Raw genomic sequence first — 15,984 nt, 5'->3', positions numbered from 1 at the left:
CTCCTGGGTTCAAGCAATTCTCCTGCCTCAGCCTCCCAAGTAGCTGGGACTACAGGTGCGCACCACCACGCCCAGCTAATTTTTGTATTTTTTAGTAGAGATGGGTTTCACCATGTTGACCAGGATGGTCTCCATCAGAGACCTCGTGATCAGCCCACCTCAGCCTCCCATAGTGCTGGGATTACAGGTGTGAGCCACCACGCCCAGCTTGTAAGTTCTTTTATATTCTAGATACTAGATCCTATCATATATATAGTTTGCAGAAATTTTCTTCCACTTTTGGGTTGTCTTTTTACTTTCTTGATAGTGTCCTTTGAAGCACAAAAGTTTTAAATTTTGATGATGCCCAACGTACCTGTTTTTTGTTCTGTTGTTTGTACTTTTGGTGTCATAGCTAAGAAACCATTGTGAATCAGTGGTCATGAAGACTTACACCTGTGATATCTTCTAAGTGTTTTATAATTTTTAGCTCTAACATTTAAGTTTTGATCAATTTTGTAAATATATGGTGTGAGATAGGGGCCCAACTGAATTCTTTTGCATATTGCACTTGTCTTAGCACCATTTGTGGAAAGACTGTTCTTCTTTGAGTATTCTTGGCACCGTTGGTAAAATCGGAATGCATTTCTGGATTCTCAATTATAGTTGATGGATCACTATGTCTACATTTGCTTTGGCTGACCAGTTTTCTCGTAGAAGTCTTACTTTCTCGTTTTTGGCAGTCTTGGCTCTCTTCTGTTTCTTTTATTACAGAATCTTCCTTTCCTTATTCTGATGTTCTCAAGAGTTCTCTTATTTTTTTTTTTTTTTGAGATGGAGTCTTGCTGTTGTTGCCCAGGCTGGAGTGCAGTGGTATGATCTCAGCTCGCTGCAACCTCCACCTCCTAGGTTCAAGTGATTCTCCTGCGTCAGGAGTAGCTGGGATTATAGGTGCCCACCGCCACACCCGACTAATTTTCTTTGTAGTTTTAGTAGAGATGGGGTTTCACCATATTGGTCAGGCTTGTACTGATCTCCTGACCTCAGGTGATCTGCCCACCTTGGCCTCCCAAAGTGCTGGGATTACAGGCGTGAGCCACTGTGCCTGGCTTTTTTATTTTTTAAAAAATCTTTCTCAACTTGTGTTTTCATACAGCTTTGGCCTTCTTCTCCCACTCAGAAACACCCTAGCTTGCAACCTGTAAATAATCTACTGTGCTTAATCAAAGGTGATTAGATCTTTTGACCTCTGCCTTTGTAGTTTACTACTACCCTACCCTTTTCTGGGGTCTCACTGTGGCTTTCTGATCCATCTCTCTGGTTAGGTTTATTGTATGTACTTTAGATAGGTTAATCCTCTATAATATGACTTTCCTCTGGTTCAGGGAATTGAATTCTGTTTGTTTATGGCCTTTCTACTCCTGCCTTCTACTGCTTCTAAACATATCCCCTACTCCTCAGACTAGATAATTCAGACTAGATATTATGCCTCTAAGCCTAATTAATATATGAATTATAATAATGCAAGCTTCTTATTGTATACCTCAGTATGATAAGTGGCTCTACAAAGAGCATAAATATTGGCATTACAAATCCAGGCTCTGCCCTTTACTAGTTAGGTGGCAGGAATTAAGTTAGTTAATCTGTATAAGCTTTAGTTGTATTATTTATAAACAAAGGCTAATACCACCTACTTTCTAGGTGGGTGATAGAATTTTAAAAATATGTGGCTGGGTGCGGTGGCTCAAGCCTGTAATCCCAGCACTTTGGGAGGCCGAGGCGGGCGGATCACAAGGTCAAGAGATTGAGATCATCCTGGCCAACATGGTGAAACCCTGTCTCTACTAAAAATACAAAAAAATTAGCTGGGCATGGTGGCGTGTGCCTGTAGTCCCAGCTACCTGGAAGGCTGAGGCAGGAGAATTGCTTGAACCCAGGAGGCTGAGGTTGTAGTGAGCTGAGATTGCGCCACTGCACTGCAGCCTGGCACCTGGCGACAGAGGGAGACTCTGTCTCAAAAAAAAAAAAAAAAAAAAAAGGTATAGTGCCATAGAGTAGATATTTAATAAATGTTGGACTGTTTTTTGTTGTTTTTTGTTTTTAAGACAGAGTCTCGCTCTGTCACCCAGGCTGGAGTGCAGTGGTGTGATATCTGCTCACTGCAACCTCTGCTTCCTGGGTTCAAGCAATTATCCTGCCTCAGTCTCCCAAGTAACTGATACTACAGGTGCCTGCCACCATGTTTGGCTGTTTGCATTTTTAGTAGAGATGAGGTTTCATCATGTTGGCCAGGTGGGTGTTGAACTCCTGACCTAATGTGATCCACCTGCCTCAGCCTCCCAAAGTGCTAGGATTACAGGTGTGAGTCACTGCACCCAGCCAGTGTTGGACATTATTATGTTACTGTTCTTTCTGCTTGAGGTGGTGGTAACTTCCTTAACTCTGCTGCCCACATCCTTCCTATCCTTTGAGGGATGGGTTCATTTCAGAGTACCATTCCTTCCATAAAGCTGTTGCTGGCATTTCATTTCTTCCCCAAACTGGTTGTTGGTGCTTCGTCCTTTGAATTCCCATGACACTTTGTGTTTCTTTCTTACAGCTTGTATGTTAAAATGCACATAACTTCTTAATGGTCATATCCATCTTTTCTGAATAAGTTATTTGAAGGCAGGGATGGTATATTCAGCTTTGTGTTTTGGAAATGAATTTGTTTGCTTTTAGTGTGTAGTAAGTGCTAAGTAAGGTGAAGTTCTGCTTATTATATAAGGTCAACATCTCTTGCTTACTCTCTCGTTTGATAGTAATATTGTTTAAGACAGCATACACACACACACACTCTCTCTCTCTCTCTCTCTCTCTCTCTCTCTCTCATAACATTTTAAGACACCCCCCCCCCCCCCCCCCCCCCCCCCAAACATTTTAAACCCCCCCCCCCCCCCCCCCACACACACACACACACAGGGCCTGACTCACACATTTTTTGAGACGGAGTTTTCCTCTTCTTGCCCAGGCTGGAGTACAGTGGTGCAATCTCGGTTCACTGCAACCTTGACTTCCCTCGGTCAAGCAATTCTTGTGCTTCAGCCTCCCGAGTAGCTGGGATTACAGGCGCCTGCTGCCATGCCTGGCTATATTTTTTGTATTTTCTTGGTAGAGACAGGGTTTCACCACGTTGGCCAGGCTGATCTCAAACTCCAGACCTCAGGTGATCACCCGCCTTGGCCTCCCATAGTGCTTGGGATTATAGGCGTGAGCCACTGTGCCCAGCCTAAGACAGTATTAACATATTTTAAGGCAAATATCTCTTTCTGCAAGGCTTTGCAGATAAATTCTTCCTGAGTGAGGTTTTCTTTAGTATATTTCCATAGCACCTTGTTCACGAGGCTATTTAATTTGGGGTGCATTGTAATACTCTATAATTTGTGAACCTTTTGAGACTAGGTGCCTTGTGTTAACCAGCTGTTAATTGTCTCTCCCTCCATAGAGCTCCAGGAGGCCACTGGCTGCTTCTTGTGTTTTGGTTCACAGACACCCAATATAGCCCTTGATGTGTGATGGGTGCTCAGACATTTGTTAAACAAAAGAATGAATGGCGCTACATCTTTTAAAATACCATGAGATATCAGTATTAATATTACGAATCCATGTAATGATTGCCATATGTCTGTATCTTCCTGAAGATCTAAGAGAAGACTACGTTAGATCCAGGAAAGCCTTTTAACTCTGTAATTCCCCTCTTCTGCTTGTATTGTGTATCCAAAGATGATAGCCAGGAGAAATTTGGTAGGTCTGTTGAGAAATAGGTAGGCTACTTGAAAGTGCCTTTTTTTTGTTGTTTTTAAACAAATTCATGGAAGACATGAGAGAGTGAATGGCTTTTAGGCTTTAATCTGAACTGAAGTGGGCTTGCTCAGCCAAAGGAGGGAGTAATTGCTTTTCCAGGATTCCAAAGATAGTCTCCATACAGGCCTTATTTTTATAACCAGTGGACAAGACGCAACACTGGCCCTTTTAGTTGTTTCTAGGTATAAGAAAAGAGTGACAGTGGGCACTGGAAATAATTTTAATAGACACAATTGACAGAAAATATAAGTTCCACAAGTTTCTAGGAAATGTTATAAATTCTTAAATTTTTTTTTTTTTTTTAAGAGACAGGGTCTTGTTCTGCCACCCATGCTAGAGTGCAGTGGTCCAGTCATGGCTCACGGCAGCCTCAAACTCATGGGCTGAAGAAATCCTATAGCCTCAGCCTCACAAAGCACTGGGATGGCTGGTGTCAGCCACTGTGCCCAGCCTATAAATAAATTCTTGAGCTCAGGAATATATAAATCGGATATTCCTAATAGCTATGGTAAAAGCTATTTTATATGTTTTTATCTAGTTTTTAAAAAAAATTATAGATACAATGCCTCTTCATTATAGAAACTGTTTATAAGTACCAAATATGTAAAGAGGCAGTGTGTAAACTAATCATAACTATTATTTGCCTTTTGACTCCAGTCTTTCCTCTGTATTTAAAAAGAAACATATACATTTATAATTTCATTTTTTTCTGCTTAACATTTTTCATATATATAAAAATATTTTAATAGTCAATTGTAGCTACACCATAATTTACTTAACTACATGTTTATTGTTGAGCATTTGAACTTTTGGTAGCGATTTGTGAAGGAAATGAATGAATCAGTGGCTGAACTCTGTATTTTCACATACCAGTGAGTCTCTTTAAGGCTGTACACATTATATAGTTGGGATGATTAATGAAGTGTGGTGGTTCTGCATAATTGTTGCCCTGTTCTGTATTGTTCTATGGATATGAGTAGATTGCGTTAGATAAGATTTTTTTTTTTTTTTTTCCCTGTTCAAATCTTGAATCTTTCTCTTTTTGGATACACATTGTCCCTTTTTTGGAAAGGAACATTAATAGATCAAAGAGAAATATTTTTAAGCCTCTTGATACATAGTATCAAGTCACTTTCTATATAATTTGCTTTCACCAGCAATATATGAAGGTGCTTTTTTAAGTGATAGCTGTAAAACCAACTAAAGTACAGCAAACAACAAAAATGAAGTCTTAAACTAAATTTGTGCATGAAATATACAATGTTTGGATTATTTTTATATTTTTAAAAATGTAGATCATTTATTTGGGTTAATTCTTGCTGAGATTGTTTTTCATTCTGTAAAACAGGTGATTTGATGAAGACTGCTGCGGGAGAGTTCGCAGATGATCCCTGCTCTTCTGTAAAGCGAGGCAACATGGTTCGGGCAGCTCGAGCTTTACTCTCTGCTGTTACCCGGTTGCTGATTTTGGCTGACATGGCAGATGTCTACAAACTACTTGTTCAGCTGAAAGTTGTAAGTATATAGGCCTGTCTGTGTCAGTAATTTGTTCTATCACGGTAAGACTGCTACTGGTCTTCCTTAGTTCAGCATTCCCTAGGGTTTAGTTTGGTTTTGAATTTGGTTTATCTCAATGGACCAGGGATGTTTTTGTTTAATTTCCACTTACTCCTCTATTCCAAGTATATATCATCCTGACTGTTATGAGCCAGCGTGGTCTTGGCTCTATTGAAGGTCTTGTAGCAAAGATACTGTTTTGATTCCTTCCCTTTTTCCAATAGTGATTAAATATTTCCTTGTACTAGTAGAGTTCTGGAGTTCAGAGACCAAGATACGTTAAATTTTGTACTTTTAGGTAGAGGCCAATATTAGTGTCTTTCCCACTTCCTATGAAGATCCTGTGTAATCACTGTTTAAATGTTAGAGGACCGTGCAAACTCAAGAGAGTTAAATTTGGATTGCTTTTTGAGTAACTGTTAACAGGAATGAAAATTTCTAGAATGTCATCGTCTTTATTTACAGACTTACCTTCAGAATTTTTGTTTTTTTGCGGTCTTTTTTTTTTTAATAGGTGGAAGATGGTATCTTGAAGTTAAGGAATGCTGGCAATGAACAAGACTTAGGAATACAGTATAAAGCCCTAAAACCTGAAGTGGATAAGCTGAACATTATGGCAGCCAAAAGGCAACAGGTATAATCATGATTTGGGTATATATTAAACAGTTGTTTATTTTACTATCTAGAGGGAAAAACTCATTCTGCTGTTTTCTAAAAGTACCATGACCTACCTTTGCCAATATAGTTCCATTAAAAACATTTAAGGTGTCTTTTCAGAAGTGTACTGTTAATAAAGTTGTAATTACATTGCATTCATGTTACACTCCTATTTAATTCTTGTGAACATTTTAAGTAGCTTAACAACTTGTGATGAAGGTAGTGTCTGGAGAGGTAATAGGGCTTTGTGTGTTTAAGGATTAACCTGAGTTAGTGGTGCAGTTTTTTTCAGATTTTTAATAAAACCTTAATCCATACTGGAATTATCTATCAGAGAGTGTCTCCATACCTTGCCCCACCAGCCCCGGGTTTTACTTTTTAATTGTTTCTTATTAATTGTTAGTAGTTTCCATTGTGTGGCATGAGGATCAGTGTTACTTTTCCAAGCTCCAGGAACGCTCTGGGACTTTGACATTTTCACTGTTGGGGTGCTTTGAAACCTTTCCTTTACCCTTGCTGTTGGACGCTGTGTGTTTCAGGTGTATATTCTCCAGGGAGAATACACACATTGCTATCCATCTTCTTATACCTTTCATAGTCCTGATCAAGCTTATGCTTTAAATTCTTGTTTTAAAACAAGCCCCCAGAAGAATTGTTGTTATTAGCTAATACCTTTATTCATTAGGATACTTTGCACTGGAGATTGCAGAAATCCCAACTCCCAAACTGCTTGGAAAATGGAGGATTTATTTTCTCATTAAATAAGTCCTGAGTTACGTTAAGTGACTTCAGGGTTGTTAAATATAACAGCTTTGCTGAATCATCAAGGATCCAGGTTCTTGTTATTTTTCACCACTGCCAACTTCAGTGTGCCTGGCACTGGGGTGGCTGCAGAAGCTTGTGCATGACATTTGCACATATCAATATGTCCATTGAGGGGAAAAAAGAACTGTTTCTTCCATGTGTCTCTCTTTATAAGCAAACAGTCTAGGAACCCCTAGCAGACTGGTCCTAAATCTGAATTGTGCAAAATGCCTATTCCTATTATCACTGTTAAGAGGAAAGGAGTATGGCTGACTCAGAGTAATCCGGATCCACTTTCTGCTCTGGGTTAAGGGATAACCTTCCTGAGTATAGAAATACCCAACAAAAGGTCTGACAGGTAGTAGGAAGTTGGGTTGGGGGTGGGAGTAGGGAATGGATTTGTGTAAGCAACCCACAATGACTGCTATAGACTCTTTTCATTAAGGCAAGATGGTTGCCAGTAAATACTTAAAAAAATTTTTTTTTGAGACAGGGGTCTCACTCTGTTGTCCAGGTGGGAGTGCAGTGGTTCCATCACATAACCTCAATTTCCCTAGGTCAGGTGATCCTCCCACCTCAGCCTCCCCAGTAGCTGGGATTATAGGCACGGGATACCACACCTGGCTAATTTTTGTATTTTTTGTAGATACAAATACAGGGTTTTGTCATGTTGCCCAGGCTGGTCTTGAACTCCTAGGCTCAAGATATCCTCCCGCCTTGGCCTCCCAAAGTACTGGGATTACAGACATGAGCCACTGTGCCTAGCTAAATACTATTAATGTTTAATATATGACAGCCTCTGCTCTGGAGATGTCTTAGTCATTTGGTTATATTTACATTAATATTAAAAATCTGTGCCATAGGGTTGAAAGGATTCAATTGAATAATGTATGTATAGTATTTAATATAGTGCCAGGCACTAAGAAGGGCCTTGTTAGTGGGCAGTTGGTGAATAATAGCCTATTGCTTAAATTTAAAGTCATAAAATAGGATCATACTAACTATATATGTGAGATCCTGGTTTTGCATTTCTAGTACTTAAGATTATATATGGTAATATAGCTAGGTTGGTATGCCTAAGTTAGTGTAGGCTCAATGTGCTTTTATCATTTATTCGTTTGTTGGCTTAGTCTCCATCATATTAATTACAAGTGTCTTTTTTTGCTGGAGTGAATTGACCCTGAGAAGAACCTATGGAATAGATAGTAATCCTGTAAATATGGCAAGTTGGCCAAACTATGTTCACAATTTGTTCTAATGAATGGTTTTGATACAAATTCTCATTTGAATATGTGAAATAAAGATTAAGTTATATTTAAAAGATACAGTTTGGCAAATAATCCTACTGGTTTAAAACCTAGTCTGATCTTGGTTTATGAAGACTTACTATTATTTAAACAAAATAAACATTAAGACTGCCACTCATTAGTGTGCGTCATTGCAAAATGGTAGAATAAGTAGATAGATGGTGTTCTTGAGGTGAAATATTATAATCATCTGGAATTTGTATGCTATTCAAGAAACCTACTAGAAAGTAATGCTACCTGAGTTTTTGTTGTTGTTTATTTTCTTCCAAAGCCAAATACATCTCAGTGCCTAAGTTTTAATACCGTGTGCCATGGATCTATGGAGAGTTCCTAGTACTTAATCCTTTATGTATTTTTTTTATGTTTTTTTTTTTAAAGTAGTAGTAAATGCCAAACTTTTCTGAAATAAGATGTCACAGAAATAATTGGAGTTATTATATACATTCTAGATAATCTTCTGTTTGCCCTTCCATGTTGTTTCCCCATCCATATTGTTTCCCACCCTTGTTTACCCTGTTCTCTGCCCCAGGGACCTAACCTGTCTAGATTTCATCCATGGGCTCCTGCTTGGGCTTGGTGAGTGGGAGCACCAGCAGGAGGTCAAAGGAGATAGAATGAGGCCTAGGGTGTTACTCTCAGGCCTCTTTCCTGGTGGGTGCCCTGGGTTGCTAAAAGTGATGGCTGTCCTGTCAGGTGGCATTCTCTACACATCTTCCTCCCTGGTTTTGGTAACTACTGCCTCCTCTTGTCTCTTCATGCCTAAGTGTCCTACCAGCTTTGTAGTTTCTCTGTATTTTGTGCATACTTTTGTATAATAGCATAGTCTCTAAACTGCCTTTGAGTCACCCGATTTGATTTTATTCTATTTTTTCTGCCAGGATTTTGAATGATACATATTTCCATTTTCTTCGATTTATAGTAAGTTATGATCATTTATGGTTTTCCTTGGGTCTAATTCTTTAGTCATTAACCTTAGCCTCCTAAAAGAGAATTCACTGAATAGACTAGACTGGTCATGGGCTCCTTTGTGCGCCCTGTTCACAAAATGGCCTTTTATAGACTTGGGCCTTGATGTATATTCCAGTAGACTACGTAATGTGTTTCTTGGAAATCAAACAAATACTCATTTTATCCTAAGAGCCTAGCCTGATGGAAACTTATTCTTTCTTTTGGGCACTGTCCACTGGCCTCCTTCAATAGAACTTATTCCTCCTATTTAACTCTGTATTTGTATGTGATAACTAACCTTTGGCTACCCACCTCTCCCCATTACACTTCATCACTTCTATGAGTCAACTTTTTAAGCTTGCTTATAAGTGAAAACGTATTTATCTTCCTGTGCCTGGCTTATTTGACTTACCATAGTGTCCTCTAAGCTCATACATGTTGCCACGAATGACAGAATGTTGTCTTTTTTTAATGGCTAAATAGTACTTCATTGTGAATATATGCCACATGTTATTTGTCTGTTGATGGACACTTACGTTGATTCCATATCTTGGCTATTGTGAATAGAGCTGCAGTAAACAGGAATGCACGTCTCTCCTTGATGTACTGATTTCCTTTCTTTTGAATACCCAGTAGTGGGATTGCTGGATCATATGATTGTTCTATTTTTAGTTTTTTGAGGAAATTCCATACAGTTTTCTGTAATGGCTGTACTGATTTACATTCCCACCATCACTGTGTAAGCGTTCCCCTTTCCCTGCGTTTCCACCGGCCTTTTTGTTTGTTTTGCTAATAGCCGTTCTAACTGTAGTGAGATGATACCTCATTGAGGTTTTGATTTGCTTTTCTCTGATCATTAGTGATGTTGAGGATCTTTCCATATACCTTTTGGTCATTTATGTGTCTTCTTTTGAGAAATGTCTATTTAGCTCATTTGCCTTTTATTATTATTATTATTATTATTTTATTTTATTTTTTTGAGACAGAGTCTTGCTCCGTCGCCAGGTGCCAGGCTGGAGTGCAGTGGTGTGATCTTGGCTCACTGCAGCCTCTGCCTCCCAGGTTCAAGCAATTCTCCTGCCTCAGCCTCCCAAGTAGCTGGGACTACAGGCGCGTGTCACCACACCCAGCTAATTTTTGTATTTTTAGTAGAGACGGGGTTTCACCATGTTGGCCAGGATAGTCTGGATCTCTTGACCTTGTGATCTGCCCGCCTCAGCTTCCCAAAGTGCTGGGATTACAGGCATAAGCCAATGCACCAGGCCTATTATTGTTTTTTTAAAAACAGAGTTTCACTCTGTCACCCAGGCTGGAGTGCAGTGGTACAGTCTTGGCTCACTGCAACCTCTGCCTCAGCCTTCTGAGTAGCTGGGACTATAGGTATGCACCAGCATTCCCAGCTAATTCTTGTATTTTTAGTAGAGTCAGGGTTTCATCATGTTGGCCAGGCTGGTCTTGAACTCCTGACCTCAAAAATGATCCACCCACCTTGGTGCCCCAAAGTGCCTGGATTACAGTTGTGAGCCACTGTGCCTGACTACATTTGCCTATTTAAAAATCAGATTATGTGAGTTTTTGCTCTTGAGTTGTTTGTATATTCTGGGTAATAATCTCTTATCAGACTAATAGCTTGCACATATTTTCTCCTGTTCTTTTCTGGCCTGTAGGGTTTCTGCATAGAAATCTGCTGTTAGTCTAGTGGGGATTCCCTTTTATGTGACTTGATGCTTTTCTCTTGCTGTTTATAGAATTTTATCTTTGTCTTTGACTTTTGACAATTTGACTATAATGTGCCTTAGGTATATAACTACCCAATAACTACAACTAGTTTTTTTGATTTTTGCTTCAGTCTCTTTGGGGACTTTTTGGGTGTTTTGAGACTATATGTCATATCTCTGCCCAGACTTGGAAAGTTTCCAGCTATTATTTCATTAAATAGATTTTCTATGTCTTTCTTCCCTCTGGAATTCCTGTGATAGGAATATTTGTTGATTTAATGCTCTCCCATAAGTTTTGCAGGCTTTCTTCACTCTTTTTCATTCTTCTTTTTTTTTTTCTCTCTCTCTCTCTGAGTGGGTAATTTCAAACTACCTATCTTCAAGTTCTGAGATTTTCTTGATGAAATCTTTTGAAGCTTTCTATTGTATTTTTTACGGAATTTGTTGTTGTTGTTTTTCATCATTACATTCTTTAACTCCATGATTTCTGTTTGGTTTTTCTTCATACTTTCTTTTTGTTGAATTTCTCATTCACATCCTGATTTTGGTGAATTTTCTGTCTGTATTTTATTGTATCTCTTAGAGTTTCCCTAAGATAATTATTTTATTATATTTTGTTATTACTTTTTTGAGACAGACTTTCACTCTGTTTTCTGTCACCCAGGCTGGAGTGCATGGCATGATCTTGGCTGATTGCAATCTCCGCCTCCCAGGTTCACATGATTCTTCTGCCTTAACCCCCTTCTCTCCGGACTCCACCACCCGCCAAATAGCTGGGATTACTGGTGTGAGCCACTGCATCTGGACAATATTTTAAATTCTTTTTCTGGCAATTTGATTTCCTCCCCCCTCCTTTTTTTTAAAGAGAGGGTCTTGCTCTGTGCCCAAGCTGGAGTGCAGTGGCGTTTTCTTGGCAGCCTCAAGTGATCCTCCAATCTCAGCCTCCCACGTTGCTGGGGCTACAGTCATGTCATACCCAGCTATTTTTTTTTTTTTTTTTTTGGTAAAGATAAGGTCTTGTGTTATGTTGCCTGGGTTGGTCCCAAACTCCTGGGCTCACAGTGACTTCCTTTTTATTGGGTTCTAGTATTAAAGAGTTATGTTCCTTTGTTGGTGTCATATTTACTTGCTTTTTCTTGTTTCTTCTGTCCCTGTTTTGATGTCTTTGCACCTGGTAGGACAGTCACCTCTTCTGTAGTCTTTTAAATGGCTTTTATAGAGACTTTCCCTTGCAATTGGATTTTAGTGTGCTGGCTGGAGAGTGGTGACTCTGTGCTCAGGAGGAGCAGTGGTACAGTCTTCATGCAGCTTCTTCATCTGTGTTCGAAATCATCAGTAGCTTTGGGTACCTCAGTTGCCTAGGCTGTAGAAGATGGTGGTAGTTGTGGCAGTTGTGTAGGTCCTTGGTGTCAAGGGCTTTTGGGGGTCCTCCTCCTGTTTATCCCACAGTAGGTGGGGTGATCCCTCTTTGTGTCAGGGGATCCTTGTGTCAGGTATGACACAGTGTACAAGATAAGCAGCTGCTGTAGCTCTGGCTTCCAGATACAGGTGCTTGGAGTGGCTGGGGGGCAGGGGTCCCAGGTTCAGGGTTTTGTGAACTTACTGTGGCACCTGCATCTTGGGATGTAATGAGTGCCTGGCTTTGTTCTCTCTGGCAGATTTGGATGTCGGTTGCTCATAAAGCCAGGATCTGTGACTCTGAGGCACTTCAGTAGCTTTGGCCCAGGGGCCTAGGTTGAGGTGTGATTCTTCCCCCTAGGGAGCAGGACACAGCATTGGCGCAACTAGGGAAGAGGGGTGCTCTGGAGGTTTGGGCCCAGGGAGCAGGGTGTGCCTATCTACAATTTGGGAACCTGAGCCAATAGGGCTCAGTGGCAAGTTGGGGCCCAGAGGATGAGGCATCATCTAGTAGTGACTCTGGTCCCCCGGATGGCAGTATCCTAGGCTCTGTGAAGCCAGGTGCAACAGCAGCATGTATCGCAGAATGGCAGTTGTGTGTGCTCTGGATGGGGTGGGGGTACAGCACAGCGATTACCTACTCTGCAAGGAGAGGAGTGTCTCAGCAGTTCAGACTCCAGGGGTTCCCACTTTAGGGAAACAGGCTACTAGAGATGTTTGGCCTGTAGGGCTAGTCTCTCTCTGCTCAGCCACTGCTCTGTTTCCTTGGATGCAGGTTATTATGTCAGCTTAGCCCTGGGATGCTCAGCTGCTTCAGGGCACCAGTTCCTCAGGAGACAAGGTACTGCTTCAGCTAAGGCCTCGGGGGCATGACTTTTCTGGGCAATCCAGGCATTGTTTCCTTGGGATGCAGGGAGCTACCTCTGCTAAGGTATTTGGATGCGTGACTGCTCTGGGTGCCATTTCCTTGCATGCAAGGCACTGCTTCAAATTGGGCACCAGTGTGGGGTGATTCCTCTGAGCAGCGAAGGTACTGTTTTCCTGAAAGGGGTGTGATACTGTTTGAATCGGCATCCCCACCCAAATCTCATGTTGAATTGTAATCCCCAGTGTTGGAAGAGAGGTGTGGTAGGAGGTGATTTGATTGTGGAGGCTGATTTCCCCCTTGCTGTTCTCCCGAGTGAGTTCTCACAGATCTGGTTGTTTAAAACCTCCTTCGCTCTCTTCCTCCATCTCTGGCCATGTAAGACATGATTCTCTTCTCTTTGCCATCTGCTATGATTGTAAGGGCCCTAAACGACCCCCACCCGTCACCTCCGCCAGCTATGCTTCCTGTACAGCCTGTGAAACCATGAGCCAATTAAACCTCTTTTCTTTATAAATTACCCAGTCTTGGGTAGTCCTTCATAGCGATGCCAGAATGGGCTAATACAGGGAGAGAAGTAGGGTAGATGGAGTGGCTTCCTTTCTCCTTGGCCCCATGAGTAAGGGTATAACAGTTGCTTGCAGTTTGGGGATGTTTGGCCAATGGGTTGTGATAGTCTGGTGGTGACTTAGCCTTGGGGATGAAGGGAAGCTTTGGTTACTAACACCAGGAGCAAGACACACTCCAGCTATAGTTCCATTTCCAAGATGGTATAGCGCAGTAGTTGCATGTGCCATAGAGGGCAAGTCACAGTGTTGCCCCCTTCTTGGAGGGAACACAGCAGTGTGGACTCCAGGCAGCTCCCTCAGCTGGGCTTAGTGCCTATGAGAACTGCAGGGACAGTGGTGAGGTCTATATGTGTCCGAGGTATTGATGGGGGTTGCTGAGATCCTCTTGCTTACCTCCTTCCAGTAGGGAGGTTTGTCCTGGTTCCCAGGTGATTATGATTGGGGTATAGGGTGGTGGAGGCCTGGTGTTTCCTTCCTTTTTCCATGTGGCTGCCTTGAGTTTTGTAACTAGGGTTTTTGTAACTCCTCTGATGCACTCTGGTGCTCTCAGTTATTTTTGTTAAAATGTAGTTGTTTAGTCGTGTTTTGGGTGTTGTTTTGAGGGGGATGAATGCTAGGAGCTGCTAGTTGGCCATCTTATGTCACTATTTTAAACACTTTGTAAATATAAACTCAGTTAATCTTAACACAGTAATGCGAGATAGATACTATAACTGGTTGCATATTAATTTTAATAGAGGTCATGTAATCTGGCAAGGTCTCTCAACTGACAAGTAGTGGAGCCAGGATTTGAACACAGGTTATTTGGCTCCAGAGGACAGAGATAGTGTATTTTAATTCTTCCTATAATCCCTACTGCCTAGAACATTGCCTGGGTATAGTGGTGTTCAATAAATACTTGTTTAACAACTGAGTGACTAAACTGCTTTGCTGTACTGGAATTGGATTCTAAGTGTGACCCTAATCAGTTGCTTTTTAATTAAGTGTGGTTGAAATATTATTTGCTGACTAGAAGTGTTGAATTTCATTAGCTCTATGCTGTTCTTTGACTGTGAATGTAAAAGTGATGGCAGAAGTAAGGATGAGTTGGCATCAACCCTGGCTCCTATGAGAAGGACCACCTCTGCCTCACATTGTCGACTCTGGCTTCCTAACATACTAGTTATGTAATGCCTTGATGCTTACATTCCCTCCCTCCGTGTACAGAGAGCTTATTGAGGTATTTGGTGAGAATGTAATGCTTCTTATTTATTACTTAGTCTATGAATTCTTTCCTTTTGTGATTTTTTTTTTTTTTTCTGAAATCCTGAACAGACACTGAATAGTGATGTTATTGTCAGTGTTTTATTTGTAAATAATTTGGACTGGTTGGCTTATTTGACCATGGACCCTTTTTTTTTTAAGTGTAGCCATTTGTATCCAGGAGAAATCTATGGCTGTAATTTTATATTGTTAAGATAGAAATGAGAGGAGGCTTTCACTTGAATTCTCAGCTCTTGGTTAAACGCAGTGTTATAGATTGCTTAGAAGTTAGCTTCTATTTCTTGGTGAATCCATGGGATGGATAGTTCAGATTACATTGAAAGCAGTTCTTTGACTGTTCCTGAGTCTGCTTGAACCATCACTGGATTGGTGAAGTTGGGGATTATGAAAGCTAAAGTAGACCAAGAGACTAATTTCATAAGTAATTAATAAGTTGCTTAATAGGCCACTTTCCTCAGTAATCTGGATTACTTATTGGCATTATATATGTTGAAAAGAATACTTTTAATCATTATTCTTACTATAATAAATAGTGCTGTATTGTGATAGTGTCCGTTTCTTTATGTAAAAAATTTCTTTGTGCTAAGGCAAGAGCAGCTCTAAAGAGAGAAAAAAGAATAGTTTAGCAGTCAGGACAAATGATGGTATTTCATTGTTATTTTCATCATAGATTAAAATATATCCCTAATACTTTGTAAATAGGAGTCTATCAGAGATACAGTATGATGAGGGCAAGACATTTAGAAAATGCCACACAGAACATATGCACCAGCTGTTTAAACATAATGGTTAGCCCTAGCTCCTTGTCGTAACTCAAGTCTTGAAATGATCACCAATTCTCTAAATCCACAGGATCCTGTTTCTGAATATTTAGCCCAATGTAGTCTTTGGAAAAGTAGAAGTTTGTACCATACCAGGCAGTGGCTTAGGAAAGTCGTGAATTACTATTCAGCAATAGTAATTATGGCACCTACTAACTTGAGATGACCACGAGTCTCTTTGGTAACCTTTAAAGAGGCTGTGCTGATCTAGGTCATAGATAGGAGGAATGCCAAAGCTGATTGCAAAGCATTTTT

The 15,984-nt window shown here is 40.6% G+C and overlaps 1 protein-coding gene across 1 annotated transcript in view; it reads left to right on the top strand.

Moving 5' to 3' along the window:
- CTNNA1 (catenin alpha 1) overlaps window positions 1–15,984 on the top strand; it is a 175,551-nt gene that overhangs the window by 50,267 nt on the left and 109,300 nt on the right. The window contains exons 4-5 of the mRNA XM_017500916.2: window positions 5,171–5,337; window positions 5,894–6,013. Coding sequence (XP_017356405.1) covers window positions 5,171–5,337; window positions 5,894–6,013 — 287 coding nt within the window. The remainder of the gene's footprint in view (window positions 1–5,170; window positions 5,338–5,893; window positions 6,014–15,984) is intronic.

This window comes from Cebus imitator, unplaced genomic scaffold (genome assembly GCF_001604975.1).
Source record: "Cebus imitator isolate Cc_AM_T3 unplaced genomic scaffold, Cebus_imitator-1.0 Scaffold274, whole genome shotgun sequence".
Taxonomy (NCBI): Eukaryota; Metazoa; Chordata; class Mammalia; order Primates; family Cebidae; genus Cebus; species Cebus imitator.
Note: the sequence above shows the minus strand (reverse complement) of the source record. Positions and strands in the feature narration are given on the sequence as shown.